Source organism: Salarias fasciatus, chromosome 23, assembly GCF_902148845.1.
Source record: "Salarias fasciatus chromosome 23, fSalaFa1.1, whole genome shotgun sequence".
Taxonomy (NCBI): domain Eukaryota; kingdom Metazoa; phylum Chordata; class Actinopteri; order Blenniiformes; family Blenniidae; genus Salarias; species Salarias fasciatus.
In genome coordinates this window covers 3362754-3377934 of record NC_043766.1, presented here as the reverse complement: position 1 = coordinate 3377934, position 15181 = coordinate 3362754, and the positions used below count along the sequence as shown (strand labels likewise).

Genomic DNA, 15181 nt, shown 5'->3' with positions numbered 1-15181 from the left:
TTTTCACATCAATGTTCCTCCAAATAGTTTCCTTAATTTTCCCTACAGACTCAGTTTACTGTGGATGCATAAGTCTTTTCCACATCTTTACTTTTGAGAGACTTCTCTCTTTATCAGCTCTTTTTGTTTTGCCACCATGTAATCATCTCTTGTAAAATAACCTTCCTGTTTTAAACTGAAAAGATTTTTTTTGCAATTGTAACATTGGTTATGATCATTATAATTGTTGTTGTGCTGTTGTGAACATGTGGATAATTTAGTTATCACTGCATTGTTTTTTTCAGAATTTAAATATTGTACCAATCTTATCATAATTGTACTCTTGTCAGAATATTGCCAGATATTTACTCATTTTCCAATGATTTATGCCATACAGTCAAATGAAGTTTACTTACTCAGTCTTCATTCAAACTTTTTCTTGCATTTAGTTGTAATCTTTTCAAGAAGTTTGATTTTTTTTTAGTCTTTAAAAAAACAAACACATGTCTTGACTTGTATTAGTTCCTGTGTGATCTTCATCTTTTGATTTAACCATGGTGCACTGTGGATCTGTAAACTGCACTCATGGCTTTACCTGGCTTCGCCACTTGAGGGCAGCAAAGTTCTTTAAGATATTTAAAAAAATATTCATATCAACTATTTCAGAATGAAAACTAAATCATGTAGTCAACAACATGGAGTTTTGTTATTTTTCTGAAGGATCTTCAATTTAATGCACTATTTCATTTCTTTCAGGAGATTTCTGCCTGAGAAACACCAAGAACTGAGAGATCCTGCCTGTTTTATAAAAGATGTGGTTTTCCCTGAAGCCTGGGGGAGGGACTTGAGGGTGTTTCATGTTTTCAGACACTTGGTGTTTTAAAATACTTTCTTCTGCTGTGAAAAAAGATTTATTTCCAAGATGGAACATACTTAAAAAGAAAATCAAGACAACTGTTCATTTTGGAAAGACAAAAAAAAAAAATTCAGTCTTTCACAAAAAAAACATCACACATTCGCCAATGTGATAAAAGTTTTTTCTTTAAACTTTAAAGGATATGATGGCACTCATTTATCAGTTTGGCCCAATTAAGATGAACTTGGGTTGTACGCGGCCCCTGAGATAAAGATGCTTGACACCCCTGAACTGTGGGCTTTTACACATTTGTGCCTGGGCACATATTGACTCAACCATTTCTGGATTTCTGAGTTGTAAGTGGTGAAGTGTCGATAAATACATGTGACTATAACTCACAAACTGCCTCGTAGGAATCTCACATGAAGTTGAAACCGTCATTATTACCATTTTCCACCAGTAAGATGACTTCAGACAGAAAAGGCTGTAAACGTATGTCTCTGTGTGGAATGATCTTACATCAGTTCAAGCTTTATTTCAAAGCTTGTACAGATTCTGTTAAACCACTAGGTGGCAACAAAATGCCTTCAATGTTTACACACTCGTCTGGAAAACCTTGACTGAACGTCCAGTTTACTCATGTACCTGTCATTTCAGACCACTTTGTCCTATAAAGAGCCATCTTCACAATAATGGACAGCAAAGACTGTAGACTAGACGTACTTTCCATTTATTCAAAGGATAAATCAGGCTGTTAAATAGTGAGTTTAGTACCAATATACCTTTCTGCTAAACATGTCTGAAAAACAGCTGAAGAGAAACAACAGGTTGACAGGTCAGAGAAGCTGCAGACAGTTTACCACTGTGGAGCAAAATCTGCTTCCCACTGCGTCTAATATACGTATTTAATATCAACTATAAATAATGTGTGTCAATCATTCCCACAAAGGAAACCATCAAGTATCCAACTTGACTCCTTCCTGAGACTGATAAGGTATATCAGGAATTCAAGCGATTTTCAAGTGTTGCCTCCAGCAAAAATGTGCCTTTTTCATGAAAATGACACCTTTCTCGTCTAGGAAGTGCTCTAAATATGGACCGTAACATAATCTCAGAATGTAGTACTACAATGCTTCTCTCCACTTGAAAAACACCTAATGCAACAAAAGCAGTGGCAGGTGAAACCCTGGAGAAAATAATGCAAATAAATGGTGTTTACACAAGATTTAATTCCTGGAAGTTGGCAGTTGACCGAGCTCTGTCCACACAGAAAAGACACCAACAGGCGTGACAGGCTGTTGAAAGATTTATTTGTATTTATAGTTGAAGGTGACTCACAAAGGTATTTCTCTTGCAGGTCGCCTCATGCTGTGTGCCATATAAAAGATGAATTATTCACAGAATAAATTCTACTCATAAACTGAAATGTTATCAAAGTGCAGCAAGTCAGTGTCAGACAAAAGAGGCTGCCAATTGCAACACTGCCACCCCCGTAAAGTAAAAAAACAGCCCCAAAGAGGAAGAGGGGAGAGCCTGAGAAAATGTAGGACGCACAAAGAAAGGGACTGTATTGAAAGTATTGTCCTTGTTGATTGAATAGCTATTTTTTCATTAAAAGGAAGGTGAGAAATAGACTGAGTATAATGCTTGAGAATCACTGCCAGAAGAGAAGAGCGTTGCTTGAGAGATAGTTTCTCTTTAGTTTATTGTGTCTGCCATGTCTCTGTTTGTTGCTCTGCAGGTTGATTCCCACTCATTTCACTGCAGCATTAAACTCGATATAGCGAGGTTAAAGATTCCATGTGCTTCTCCACTCAGATTAAAACCCCACAATAAGTAACTATACTTGCATGTTTGTTGTATTTTGTCGGACGACCAATTTGCACGTCAGGACGGCTACAGTCTCACAATGTACCCCCCATACTGACTGAAAGGTTTCCTCATTTTTAGACATGCAAGAGCAAGAGCACTGGTTCTAGAATTTTTGAAAAGGTTTTCCAACTACAACCCAAAAAAAGGATGCTAAAGTCAGGCTAATCAATCATGATTCCTGTGATAAACAACTGATTTTGAACAATGGCACAGACTGCTGCAACTGTGATTTACTGAGTGATGGAAGAGCTTCCCATAGAGCCTGCGACTCTTTTCAAAATTAAATTGTGCTTTCTACAGCAAAAATGAAAGCACATGAGTGCCTAGAATATTTCAGAATTGTTTTAAACTATTTTAACAGTCCCTCAGTTGGAAACAAGCATGCATTATTCTTTTTCAATTTCTTTAAAATGTTTGTTTATTAGAGTTTTTACTGCTTTGTTGATTTACGTGTATACATGCCTGATTCAGGAACACTCCTGTAAGTAAAAAGTGATTTCAATGAGTTCCCAGGAGATGGAGCCATATCACTACAAAAAAAGGCACCACTTATGTAAAAAAGAAAAAAAAGTGAAACAGGAAAAACAAAAATCTTCAAAGGGTGATTTTATACATTCACATAAACAGTGTGCCACAATATAACCGTGACTAATAAATATAAGCCAGGAGAAGCGAGGAGAGGTCATTTTCTGTGAAATACAAAGGTCAGTGAAGGCTCAGTGCAAACGAGTGTAAACATGATCCAGAGCAGTTGATGCTTTGGTGGAGGTGGTGGAGGTGGTGGTGGTGGTGGTGGTGGCGGTGCTGGTTGTGTCAGTGGCTGCTCAGTCCGCTCACAATTCAATGTGTAAGTTCCACTTTCACTTCTCCCTGAGGAGGTACAGCACGATGGCCTTCAGGTAGTGTCCGAAAGTGCAGACGGCAGACACCAGCCAGTGAGAGCGGAAGCTGGGGTCGGTGTTCACCACACACTTAGTGACATCCACCTGCGATGGGCACACAAGAGAAAACCTTTCTCAAAACCAGCTGGAAAACATGGAGTCACCTGTGATTTAATGGAAAACTTACGCACTGTCCAACTGGAAAATGTCCCGAAGGTCTTGAGCTTTCAGTTAGTTAAATGTGTGCAAATATCTGGTATAACTTTATGTCAACACTAAAGCTGTCTGAAACAGAGAAGAGACTTTTTAGCTGCAATAAGCACTTATTTTTTTATTTGTGCAATGTTTAGTTTTGGGTTCTTGAACTTCTAAGGTTTGGGAGTCACTGACCCTTCAAGTTAGAATGAAAATTACAGCAACTTGTCTGAAATGCTCATGGGATACTTGAGCTTCTGCTTGCTGCCAGGAAGCAACATGTGAAAACAGTGTAAACCAGAAAATGAAAGACAGAGCTTATATACAGACTGCACTGTCCATCCCGTCAGTGGATGGACAGCACGGTGGATAATCTGGGTCTACGGAGGACGGCTCATTGGCAACCGTTTGAACTGCGGTATCTATGAGCTCATTCAGGATCCTGCTTCCTCTTCACAGAAACAACAGAACGTTTGCAGTGGGTTGGTGTCTGATGGATGAACGGCTGTTCCAGTGGTATTTCTGATGACGGACTTGTGTTTTCTGAACTGATTTGAAGACAAAAGCCACTCAGTTGCATTGTGAAATCAAATGACTCTGCTGGTAAATTCAACATGTGTTCTTGATTCTCTACTTGTATGAGTCTGCAGACATAAGACACGCAACTAGCCCACAAGAATGTCACTCCAAAGCCAGAGCCCACTCTGGATTCTCAGCGATGCTTACTCTACTCTGCTTAGCACTCCACTTATATAACCACTTTCATGGACAATGAAATACCACAGACAGGACAGTTTAGTGTCAGTCCTGACATTGGAAACCGTTCATCTCCCCCTGCTTCTTCCAATCACAGAATGTTCTTTAGTTTTCCCAGACGGCGATATTTCATCTCTCAGAGCAGATACAGTATGCCTCGGCTTGGCCTGCAGCTATGCAACAGTGGTCCTTCATTTGTGCTTGTGAGGTCAGTCATACAATGCATCGCTCCTAATTTCTGTCACACTCCATTTGCCTTCAAAACAAAACCAGCTCGGGTGCTGTGTATCTGAGGACATGGACGCCGCATTAGTTCACTCGCTGTGCTGTTTCCAGCAGAGCAGCACACAGACGGAGGCACGTAGTCAGTCTTTTTTCCAGCTAGGACCGGAGTTTCACCTTATTGTTTCTGCAGGACTCCAGCAGACAAGCTTTCGCCATGGCCAGGATTCAGCAGAGGCTCATTCACTGTTCTGTTATCCGACTGCTTATTTTTGTAAACTGGGATGACTGGAAATTGATTCCATTCCCAGCTGCTAACATCACAAACCTCTAACTTCAAGGGAACATACCACAGCAGCAGCAGCTTTGTAACTTGAAGAAGGTTAATAATAATGCACCCTTTTTTCGTCAGACTCTGTTCATCAACACTCTACGCCGTTCCCATCATTTTTTTGCCATACTGGGAGTTGCTGAATGTCATCCAGAGCTTTCCATTGTTACCACAGGTGGGTGGTGGATGCCATCGACAGGTCGCGGAGTTCATGACGGGAGTAAAGAAGGCCGTGTGATAACACCTCGTGAAGTTTTCGCTCTCCACCAGAGCAGCTGAACCGCGATAAGCAGAGACTTCAGGAGTCCACTGTCATATCACAGTGACAGGCTGCGAGCAGTAACTTATAAAGTGCTTTAAAATGACACAGACTAAACCTTCACTATCTTCTTCCTTAGATGATGCTCTGTCCATATCACAGTCGTACTACCACAGTTTGTATAGATGTAATATCCCAGCCATACACACACACACACACACATATATATATATATATATATATTATATATATATATATTATATATATATATATATATATATATATATATATATATATATATATATATATATATATATATATATATAATTTTTTTTAATCCCCTAAAGTCTCAGGCCTCAACTTGCCAGCGTCTGTTCTATACAGAGTTCATTGTAATTGGGGTTAAAGAGGAGCAGGAGCAGCAGGAGCACATAGCAGCAGACATTGGGTGAGAGCCAGGATACACCCTGCAGGGTGGAAGCTGCCAGTCCATTACTGGGCAAACAGACAGGCTCACCAATCTCACACACACTGCATCCACACCTTGGGTCAATATATTAACACCAGTTAACTGAACCAGCATGTCTTTGGAATGTGTTAGGAAGTCAGAGTAGCATGCAGGCTCAAGGGGAATACAGAAACTCTCCACAGAAAAGCCCTGGCAGCCAGAAGGGTCAAATGAGGACTGTGTCAGTCGGGAAGAACACAGTGAAGCCTGAAGCTGTCCGACACATCCGATCGTAGTGAGCGACTCATCTTCAAACATCTGCAGCAGCAGAAACCGGTGTGTCAGAAAACATTTCAAACATGCAGCGTCCCGGTGAGCAGTGTTGGGGAACAAAATGTGAGATCGGCCACTCTTTGATCCGCCGACAGACACAGTTACCTGACCGGTTGTCTGTTTCAGTGGGAGGAGCCATGAGCAGCGTTAAGTGTCACAATAATGTAATTACAAAAATGCATTTGTTTGAGGTTCCATGTTAACATAATTAAGATAAAAATATATGTACCTTTGTCTATTTAATAAGCTTAATAAGTAAGTTTGTTGGTATTTGCCAACAGGAATGACACAAAATATGACATACATATTGTATCATATTGTTGATGAAGGAGGAAATAGATGTCTTATCTTTTAGCACCTTGAAAATAAACCAGTTAACAGAAATTATGAAAAAGGAATTAAACAGCAATGAAACACAGATTAACTCCCAACATGTAGACAGCAGGAAACACGTCTGAGATCCACACTGACGGAATAATAATAATAATGATAACAATAACAATAATCATGATGATGATGAGGCACTTCTCCAGAAGGCCCAAACCTTAGCCAGGCCTCAGTTCCTCAACCTGAACCACGTTCAACGTTCAGCCTCCATCAAGGGAAGACCAGCTCTCAGGCCCTGTTTTTCCCAGAAACCAAGAACGGCACAAGTCAAAGACTCTCTCTTTAGCTCTCAATCCAGCAAGCAGGCCATACAGATTGCTTTCATGTAGACTCAGATGGCTTTAACAAAGAGCAAACTCTCCCTCCACCCTCTTATGCCTCTCCCCAGTGGTTATCTTAGCTGTAGTCGTCTTGAACTGTAGTTTAAACATACTTGTCATCAATGCCTTCGCCACTTTTCCATGAATTCCCCAGCAGGCCCGAAGCAGAGAGTCTGCCTGAACAAAGACAACTGATAACAATCTTCATGATTCATGATCGCAAGAATCTCTGATTGTCTTTCCCCATAAAAACAAGCCCAGTTTTGTGCAACACCACTCAGGATAACAGTATTTATTGATACACTGTCATTATTGTGATTTCAGACATGTTTGACTCTCAAGAAAGTCTGGCAGCGGTGAGATTTTGGTGGCTGATGGAATCAAAGAGCACTTTTTTTTGTTGGACTGCTTATGAGACGCTTCTAAGTAGAAAAATGTTCTCGTGTAGATGAAAGGAAATATGGAGGAAACTTTGACCATAACCGTTAGAAGATCTAAGTGATTCTTACCCAGATGTCGTCACGGAGCCCTGCAGCCTGAAACAGTCACTGGAAGCTCAGATTGAAGATCCAGTCTCAAATTTATGCAACAAATCCGAGCTGTGTGAGAGGTAGCGTGCTGATGGCGTGACGCTGCCGAAACGTGTGAAGACAAGTCCTTCATTTGCATGTTGACCCCGTTTTTTTCGCCTATAGCAAGGTGTTTGTGCACACACGCATCAGTGTGGGAGCGCAGAGTGCAGACTTTCACAGACTACTTTAAATGCAGCCACAACTCTTTTCTGCACAAACACAAAACTGTATGAATTCACAAGCAAAGGATTTCTTTTTTTCCGCACCGGTTTACAGAAGGCGGCGTGCGGCCTGATATGGAGGGCGAGCCGTAATCCTCTCTTTACACATCAGATGTCACTTTGTCTTCACTGCCATGCCAGGGTCAGCACGGTTCAAACACAATGCTGTCCCACAAACAACAAGAAAAGGCTTCCTCTTACCCAGCCTCCTCTCCTTTTTAACCAGGAAGCCAGACTCTTGCGGACGAACTCCCCCATGCAGTCGACAATGGTGTGAACCATAGCTGGATGGCCATGACGCACGCAGTCCACCGCCAGGGCTCCTGCCACAGCGTACAGCGACACCACCTTTCCCCACGTCACACCTGAAGAGAGACACACAGGTGGTTTAGCTCCCAGGGCAGCAAGGCTATCAAATATGCAAACCTGCTTGTTTAGAGGGCCAAATCTGGGACCCGGGATGCCTGTGAACCACCAAAGAAAAAACCAAGGAGAGCAAGTGATGTTTAGCAATCAAATACAAACGCTAAGTGCTTTGAATCCGTGCTCCAGATGAGCAGGTCTGCATGTCAAGACGATGGATAAAGAGGGAATAATGGACGCCTGGGTTTCTCTGGGAGACTAAAAACACACCTCAAAGCACGGCGCACATATAAAAAACCTGAAGACCCCTTAACTCCAATGAGTTTAATATTAATGTCTTAGAGTAGCATGAACGGTGTCAGGGATCTGTGAACGTGGTATGAGAGGACATGCCTGTATGTAGAACGGCATGAAGCTGTTTGAGCAGTTCTGTTTGAAGACAGCCGGCCTGTCCCTCCAAGAAGAAACTCAAACACAAGTCGGTACGGCTCCGGGGGTTATCCATCAGGCAGCTCATCGTTTTCCTAAGTAGAGTGAAGACTTTTCGCTGTGACGCCATTTACAGTAAAATCTTCAAACTGTTTCTGCGGTGTTTAGACGTGAACTCGGACAAACTGAGCCTCAGATCCATCTGTCTCCTGTAACGGTCTCCAGGTTCCTAGAGCCCCGCAAAGACAGCTTGTTTGTTAATGTCTGGGAATCTATCATCTGCAGTTTTCATTTGGTGAATTAGTCAAAAAAGCAGGAAGTACTTTAACCTTTCAAACTCAGCTTTTAGGTTCCATTTCTTCACATTAAATAACAAACACAAATGAGTCACAGAGCTGAGAAAATTGGTTTACAGTCTAGAAAGCCCTGGAGCCTGAACCGTCCTGATGAAGGCAGAACAAGACAAAACATAAAGTCTGAATTAGTCCAGGAATTGGGACAACTACAAAACTGTTTCAGATTTAGGAGCACTGGATTTATGGCTGTACTACAATCTGAAGTATCTCCAAAAGACTACTGCATGTAAATAATTGAAAGACAATAAAACCTGTCCACAGACACTAGAAGAACAAATAAAGTGTAAAATGTCCTTTCTACAGAAAGTGGCTTCAAAAAAAGTCCCCTCTGCCACAGCAGCTACTTTATTGTGGTTCAGAATGATGGAGCTTATTTCCAGTGATCATCAGCCTCTTGGACCAGAGGATCAAGCTGATGCAGTTCAACATCTCAGGAGGGATTCAGACAGGAAATGGTTTTACCAGGAAACATGTTCAATGTTTCTGAATGTGACACTACTGGAATAATACTAATGACACCAGGGTTTCCTCAATGTGTCAACATACCACATGTTCTTCTACAATTCTACAATTTCATTTAGCAGACGCTTTTGTCCAAAGCGACGTACAACACAAGCAAGAATACAGACATAAGAAAGAAAGAAACCATTAGTAAATGCTTCAATTGCTTCAAGTGCGATTGGTCAAGGGAGTTGCCATCAAGTTCTTATTTGTTCTTTTTTATTTTTAAAAGTTGTATCGTAGTTTGACAAATGAAAAACATAATAAAATATTATGAGTTTGCCATGGCTTTTTCTGAACATATCATATGGAATAGAGTTCAGGAAGAGAAATAAATTAATCAAAGACCAACATTCAATGATTTCCAAATAACCTGGTATCTTATTAAAGGTTTCTCTGTTTGAAATTTTATTACACTTTTTTAATAGTGACATTTTTTTGTTAAAGTCACACAAAAATATTTCAGAAATCAATATTTTTTGAGCCACTGATTCAGTTATTTTCAATCAATATTTAAAAAGACAAAGTACAAATGAACTAGAAGGAGCGATGGTCCAGGGATCAATGGTTTCTGAAAGATAAGAGCTTCAGGGAGACAAAGTTTATCTATACATGCAAGTGTTTTCCCTCTTGTCCCTTTCATTATTTATTTCTTTTATCTCAGTTTTTCCCAATCTTGTTTTTTCTCCCTTTCTTTTCTTTTCCTTGACCTATTTTCCCTTTTTTTATTTTTCTGAAAAAATGTCCGTACACAATTATAACAACTTTATGTTAACTTACTTACTTTTTAAAGCTGATTTTAGCCTGATCAGACCACTTCTGAAAGTCAGTGTGGCAAACAAATAAAATAATAAAAATGCAACCAAACTGCTTATTAGGGAGCGAGCCCCTGCAGCGGCCGTCCCTTCAGGCATGGACACTACTGCATTTCTAGTGTTTCCTTCTTATTATTCTCCTTGAGCATACACTGATCCAAATTTAACCAACAAAAACACACCAAAATTGGCACACGCATCATGACTGGCAGAATCAAACCAAAGAAACAGTAAACACTAACCCCTTGAGTGCCAAAAGGTGCTCCCTCTGTAGCGCCACCCAGAAACACTAACAGGCGGCGGTGTTCACATGCTGATGACTGACAGTCTCGGTGGCGGTCCTGCAAATAGCGAGACCCCAAACAACGCCGCTTGCATCTTTATTTCACAAATAATTTTCTGAAAATGTGATGGAGCCACTACAGATGGGCTGAAGAGCCACATGTGGAGCGGCAGGCTGCAGGCCTCTGGGCTAATCTAACTCCAGCTGCTCATAAACCTCTTCAACCCAGTCTGTCCACGCGATCCTGAGCTTTATGAGATCTTGTCAACAACCAAGCATGTTCTAGAAGCAGCTCGGCAGAACCGTAGGTCTTATCTCTGCACTGCAGATCTAATCTCTTTCATTTTAAACTTTTAATTTGGTTCTAGGGTCTTTAAGTAAAAACAGTTAAAGGGAGTCATACCAGGATATTTACAAGAGGATTGTCAGAGCTTTGTTTACAAAAGTACCTCATTCAAAGTGACAACAAAAGAAAAAAAAACTGAGTCACATTGGTAAAACTTGAAACTAAAAAGCTAAATTTCATTTATTCCTTCAGAAAATGAACTCAGCTTGTCTTTTTCTATGGTGTTACATCTAGTTTATCTGTGCAGTGTGAGCAGCAGCTCATCAGAAAGTCTGTGGTCATAATCTCAAGCTGTTCAGGACTTCCTCTTCTCCCACTGACGGCTCCACTGTCAGCTGTAGCGCGTCTTTACACACAATTCACTGACAGTAATACATTTGAATGAAAGACATGAGCCTTGAGAGGACTGTTTGTCTTTCTAAAAAAAATCCACTTCACAGCATCGGGGTTTACAACTACTAGACCAATAGACCACATATTATTATAATGATTTGTATCTATTTATTTGTTTATTTTCATAATGAAGCGTATCACACAGGACTGGACGAACCTGATTTCCTCCAGTTTGTTGATATCTCTTTGCAGTCAATTACCTTGTTACATTCCCCGAGGGGTAATCCAGCAGAAACTCATGGCTGAGCTGCTTGGGTGGGGTCCAAACTGTCTGAAACAATCACCCACTCTCTGGCAACATATTCACCTAATATGGGCTGAATGTTTGCCCTGCAGTTCCTTTCCTGTCCGAGGATAATGACAGCACCAAAATGTTTTTCACTCGGGGAGACTCCTGCAGTCTGGCTTCATAAGACATGTTTACACGGAAACAGACTTTAAAAGGGAGAAGTTGTGAATCACTTTGCCGATTCGATGCGCAAGCAAAGAGAAGTACAGCTTGTTCTCCAAACTCTGAATATTGTTATTTCATTTAATAAAAGCTCCCAGATCTTACTTCCCAATGCTGTGTGGACTTCCCTTAATGGACGGACATCTTCTATGCTTTCAGAGTCCATCTGTGTGCAGGTGTGACCTTATAGGAAAGGGCCTGACGTACCTGTGGAGAAGATATCTGCGGCCACGGCCAGGAAAGCGTCCGACACCACGCTTTCCGATGCCACGGTTATGTTCAGCTGACGTGCGACGTTACGATACACATTGGGACGAAGGTACTCCAACTCATCGCCTGAGCAAGAGAAGACAAGCTAAACTCAGAACGACAGCAGACCAGCGGAGCGTTTAAAATCCTGCTAATAGAAAATAATTAAAAGAGACTGACACGTCTAGAACCACATTATCCATATTCAGAGGTTTTGAATACTTTGAGCAACTGTTTGTAAACAGTTTTTTTCCCCATATTTTTAAAACAAAGCCACACACTGACTGTGGCTGGCTGAGAGATGTTGTGATGAACATAAATCTTTTTCTTTTCTGTAATAAATCATGTATCTTTAGAATTCTATTTTACTTTACGGAACAAATCGCAATTAAAAATAACAGCCAAACACAACTCTTGACCACATCGACACTATAATGTAGTAAAGTAATAAATAATTGGCATTTACACTGCTATATACAGTATGTCCGCGAGCATTTTGAGTGCCAGAGGTCAGAGGTCATCGTACTAGATTCCCAGCAGACCGCGTTACATCAGGATGGCAACAGCAGACGTCACTTCGCTCTGTGATACAAACCTTCCATGAAGCAAACAGTCAGGAGTTACCTTTCTTTCTTTCTTTCATTCTTTTTTTTACTGGATTCCAGTCACTGCACGGTGCTTCCACAGAAATCATGATTACATGACTTACTGACTCTGACACATTTCTGGATAATTAGCTCCTACATGGCAACATGCCAGGAACCTTCACTTCTAACAAGACCAGATCTGAACTCTCAAACTCGACCTGACCTGAAATGTAATGTAAGTCCACATACATTTTCTTAACTGAGCTTGGCACAACTGCTGATGAATTAGTGGGCTACATATTTTCATTATCTTGAAGGATTTACAATTAGGAGGAATATTTATATATCAAAAAAGCTCTTGCAATACTTCGAGTTGCCCATCTTCTTCCGAATGCCTATGGAACTATTTGTATTCAGCGGCTCTATTCCTGTCCCGTTTATTCCTGCATGGGGATTAATTGGCTCTGTTAATTAATCTTCAGTTTATATGCGACTTCATTTAAACAGAAAGGACTTGGGTGTGATCCTGGCACACAAACACACACACGCGCACACACACACACACACACACACACACACACACACACACACACACACACACGAACACACACTCACCCAACCACAGGAGCACGGATGAGACGTCTCCCAGCGTTCCACCTGACGCGGCCAGTCCGTGCTCGGGCTTGGGGTATCCGGCCATGCCGGCGCGGTTCAGCCTGGAGTGTATGTAGTCCCGGCACAGCGCCTTGGCCTGGGACACCAGCTCCTTGTCGGTGGGCGAGCGGTCAAACACTTCGGCTGCAAACACAGACGAGCGCCGCAACATCTCCATGCCCCTGTCATCCGCCGCTCGGCTCCCCCACCCTCACCGACCTGCCCCTCTGTCTATCTCAGGGCGATGGGAACACTTCTGGAGATTACCCTGGGGAACAAACACCCGGATTAGATTGTAGGCATCTTTTAAACTCCCTGGGTAAAGCTTACGCGGACGCACTACGGAACAGGAGGCGCGAGCGCGCAAAAGGAAAGTTTGACGAGTTTTGTGAGAGTCTGCTTTAAAGTTAGTCTGTTTTACCTCAGATGCTATGGTGATGCCTCAGCCACACTGTCATCCTGCCGCATTGTGTCTTGTCACTGGGCTGACAAGTGTGTGTGATCGCTGATTTTTGGTGGAGGAAAGATTTACTGCCGCTCTGCGTAAAAATGCGCTCCGGAGCGCAGTCGGAGAGGCGCTCCTTCTAAGGACACTTATTGTGGAGTCCAGGGGCGGAGAAAAGCCAGCAGCAGCGGCACAAGTCCCGCCCCACCCCCCGGCCCCAACATAAAACCAACACACACATACAGTGTATTATTTTGTTACTATTTTCCTGCCATACACCGTGTTCATTTTACTTACTCAATTACTCAACCATGACTGCTGCGTCCGTGAGCCCACATCTTCCTGATATTCTTCTGAATATCTTTGGCTAATTGTGTTTCATGAACCATTTCATTTGCTCCCTGGCGTTTATCAAACACTGATCACCAAGACTGGGCCACAAAAGCCTTTCAGTATCTTCCCTGAGGTGAGCGTTTGGCTCTTTCAGCAGCCAGTACGTCGCACGGTGCTGTGTGTGATAATATCTGAGTGAACTGAACTGAAGATGAATGAAATTCCTTGTTTCAATAGAACAAACCATATTTTATTGATCCTCTCAGGGAAACATCTGTAACCTGTGAACGTCCAAGCTCAAGTCTGGCTGTAAAAAGTCCACCACTGGTTTAGAATGTCATTAATTTCTAAAGCCTTTGAGCCAGATGTGAATTTCTTTGGGGCCAGTTTTATCCCTTGAACTCTACATAAGACATCTCGGCTCTATAGTATATTTTTATAAGTCAAAAAAAAAGCTAAAGCATCCCTGACCTAACCCTAAACTTGTTTGAGAAGTTATCAAAGTGTGGGAGAGAGCCCTCTCCCATAGAGCTTCAACCTTTTCTTTCACTTCTTGAACTCTATTCCATCTGACATGTTTGGAAAAAGTCAGTCCATATGATTATAGTATAAAGTTTTATAATGTTTTTCATTTGCCAAACATTTAAATTTTAACATTTAACATTGAACATGTTTCCTGGTAAAACCATTTCCTGTCTGAATCCCTCCTGAGATGTTGAACTGCATCAGCTTGATCCTCTGGTCCAAGAGGCTGATGATCACTGGAAATAAGCTCCATCATTCTGAACCACAATAAAGTAGCTGCTGTGGCAGAGGGGACTTTATTTGAAGCCATTTTGTGTAGAAAGGACAATTTACACTTTATTTGTTCTTCAAGTGTCTCTGGACAGATTTTATTGTCTTTCAATTATTTACATGCAGTAGTCTTTTGGAGATACTTCAGATTGTAGTACAGCCATAAATCCAGTGCTCCTAAATCTGAAACAGTTTTGTAGTTGTTCCAATTCCTGGACTCATTCAGACTTTATGTTTTGTCTTGTTCTGCCTTCATTAGGACGGTTCAGGCTCCAGAGCTTTCTAGACTGTAAACCAATTTTCTCAGCTCTGTGACTCATTTGTGTTTGTTATTTAATGTGAAGAAATGGAACCTAAAAGCTGAGTTTGAAAGGTTAATGTACTTTCTGCTTTTTTGACTAATTCACCAAATGAGAGCTGCCCTCGTGCAACAGTTGGAGAAGTTGGATGGATCTGAGGCTCAGTTTGAACGAGTTCAGATCTCAGCAATCTGAAGATCTGACAGGAGCAAAGTGCTTCACTTTTTTCATATGAGAACTGTAGAAAAGC

General features: G+C 41.5%; 1 protein-coding gene across 1 annotated transcript; it reads right to left on the bottom strand.

The window, feature by feature from the left end:
- Positions 1-2135: 2135 nt before the first annotated feature.
- boka (BCL2 family apoptosis regulator BOK a) lies at positions 2136-13634 on the bottom strand. The gene is made up of 5 exons (XM_030082900.1): positions 13481-13634; positions 13021-13327; positions 11777-11905; positions 7834-7997; positions 2136-3693 (listed from the first exon to the last, which is right to left on the bottom strand). The coding sequence occupies exons 2-5, from the start codon at positions 13235-13237 to the stop codon at positions 3568-3570; spliced, it is 636 nt and encodes a 211-aa protein (XP_029938760.1). The 5' UTR covers positions 13238-13327; positions 13481-13634; the 3' UTR covers positions 2136-3567.
- Positions 13635-15181: the final 1547 nt, after the last annotated feature.

Excerpts from the sequence above, each read along its gene's own strand:
- boka (XM_030082900.1), bottom strand. The coding sequence starts at position 13,237 with ATGGAGATGTTGCGGCGCTCGTCTGTGTTTGCAGCCGAAGTGTTTGAC. Across the intron at positions 7,998-11,776 it reads CGCAGATATCTTCTCCACAG|GTGTGACGTGGGGAAAGGTG; the intron begins GTACGTCAGGCC and ends GTCTCTCTTCAG. Across the intron at positions 3,694-7,833 it reads TAAAAAGGAGAGGAGGCTGG|GTGGATGTCACTAAGTGTGT; the intron begins GTAAGAGGAAGC and ends TGCCCATCGCAG.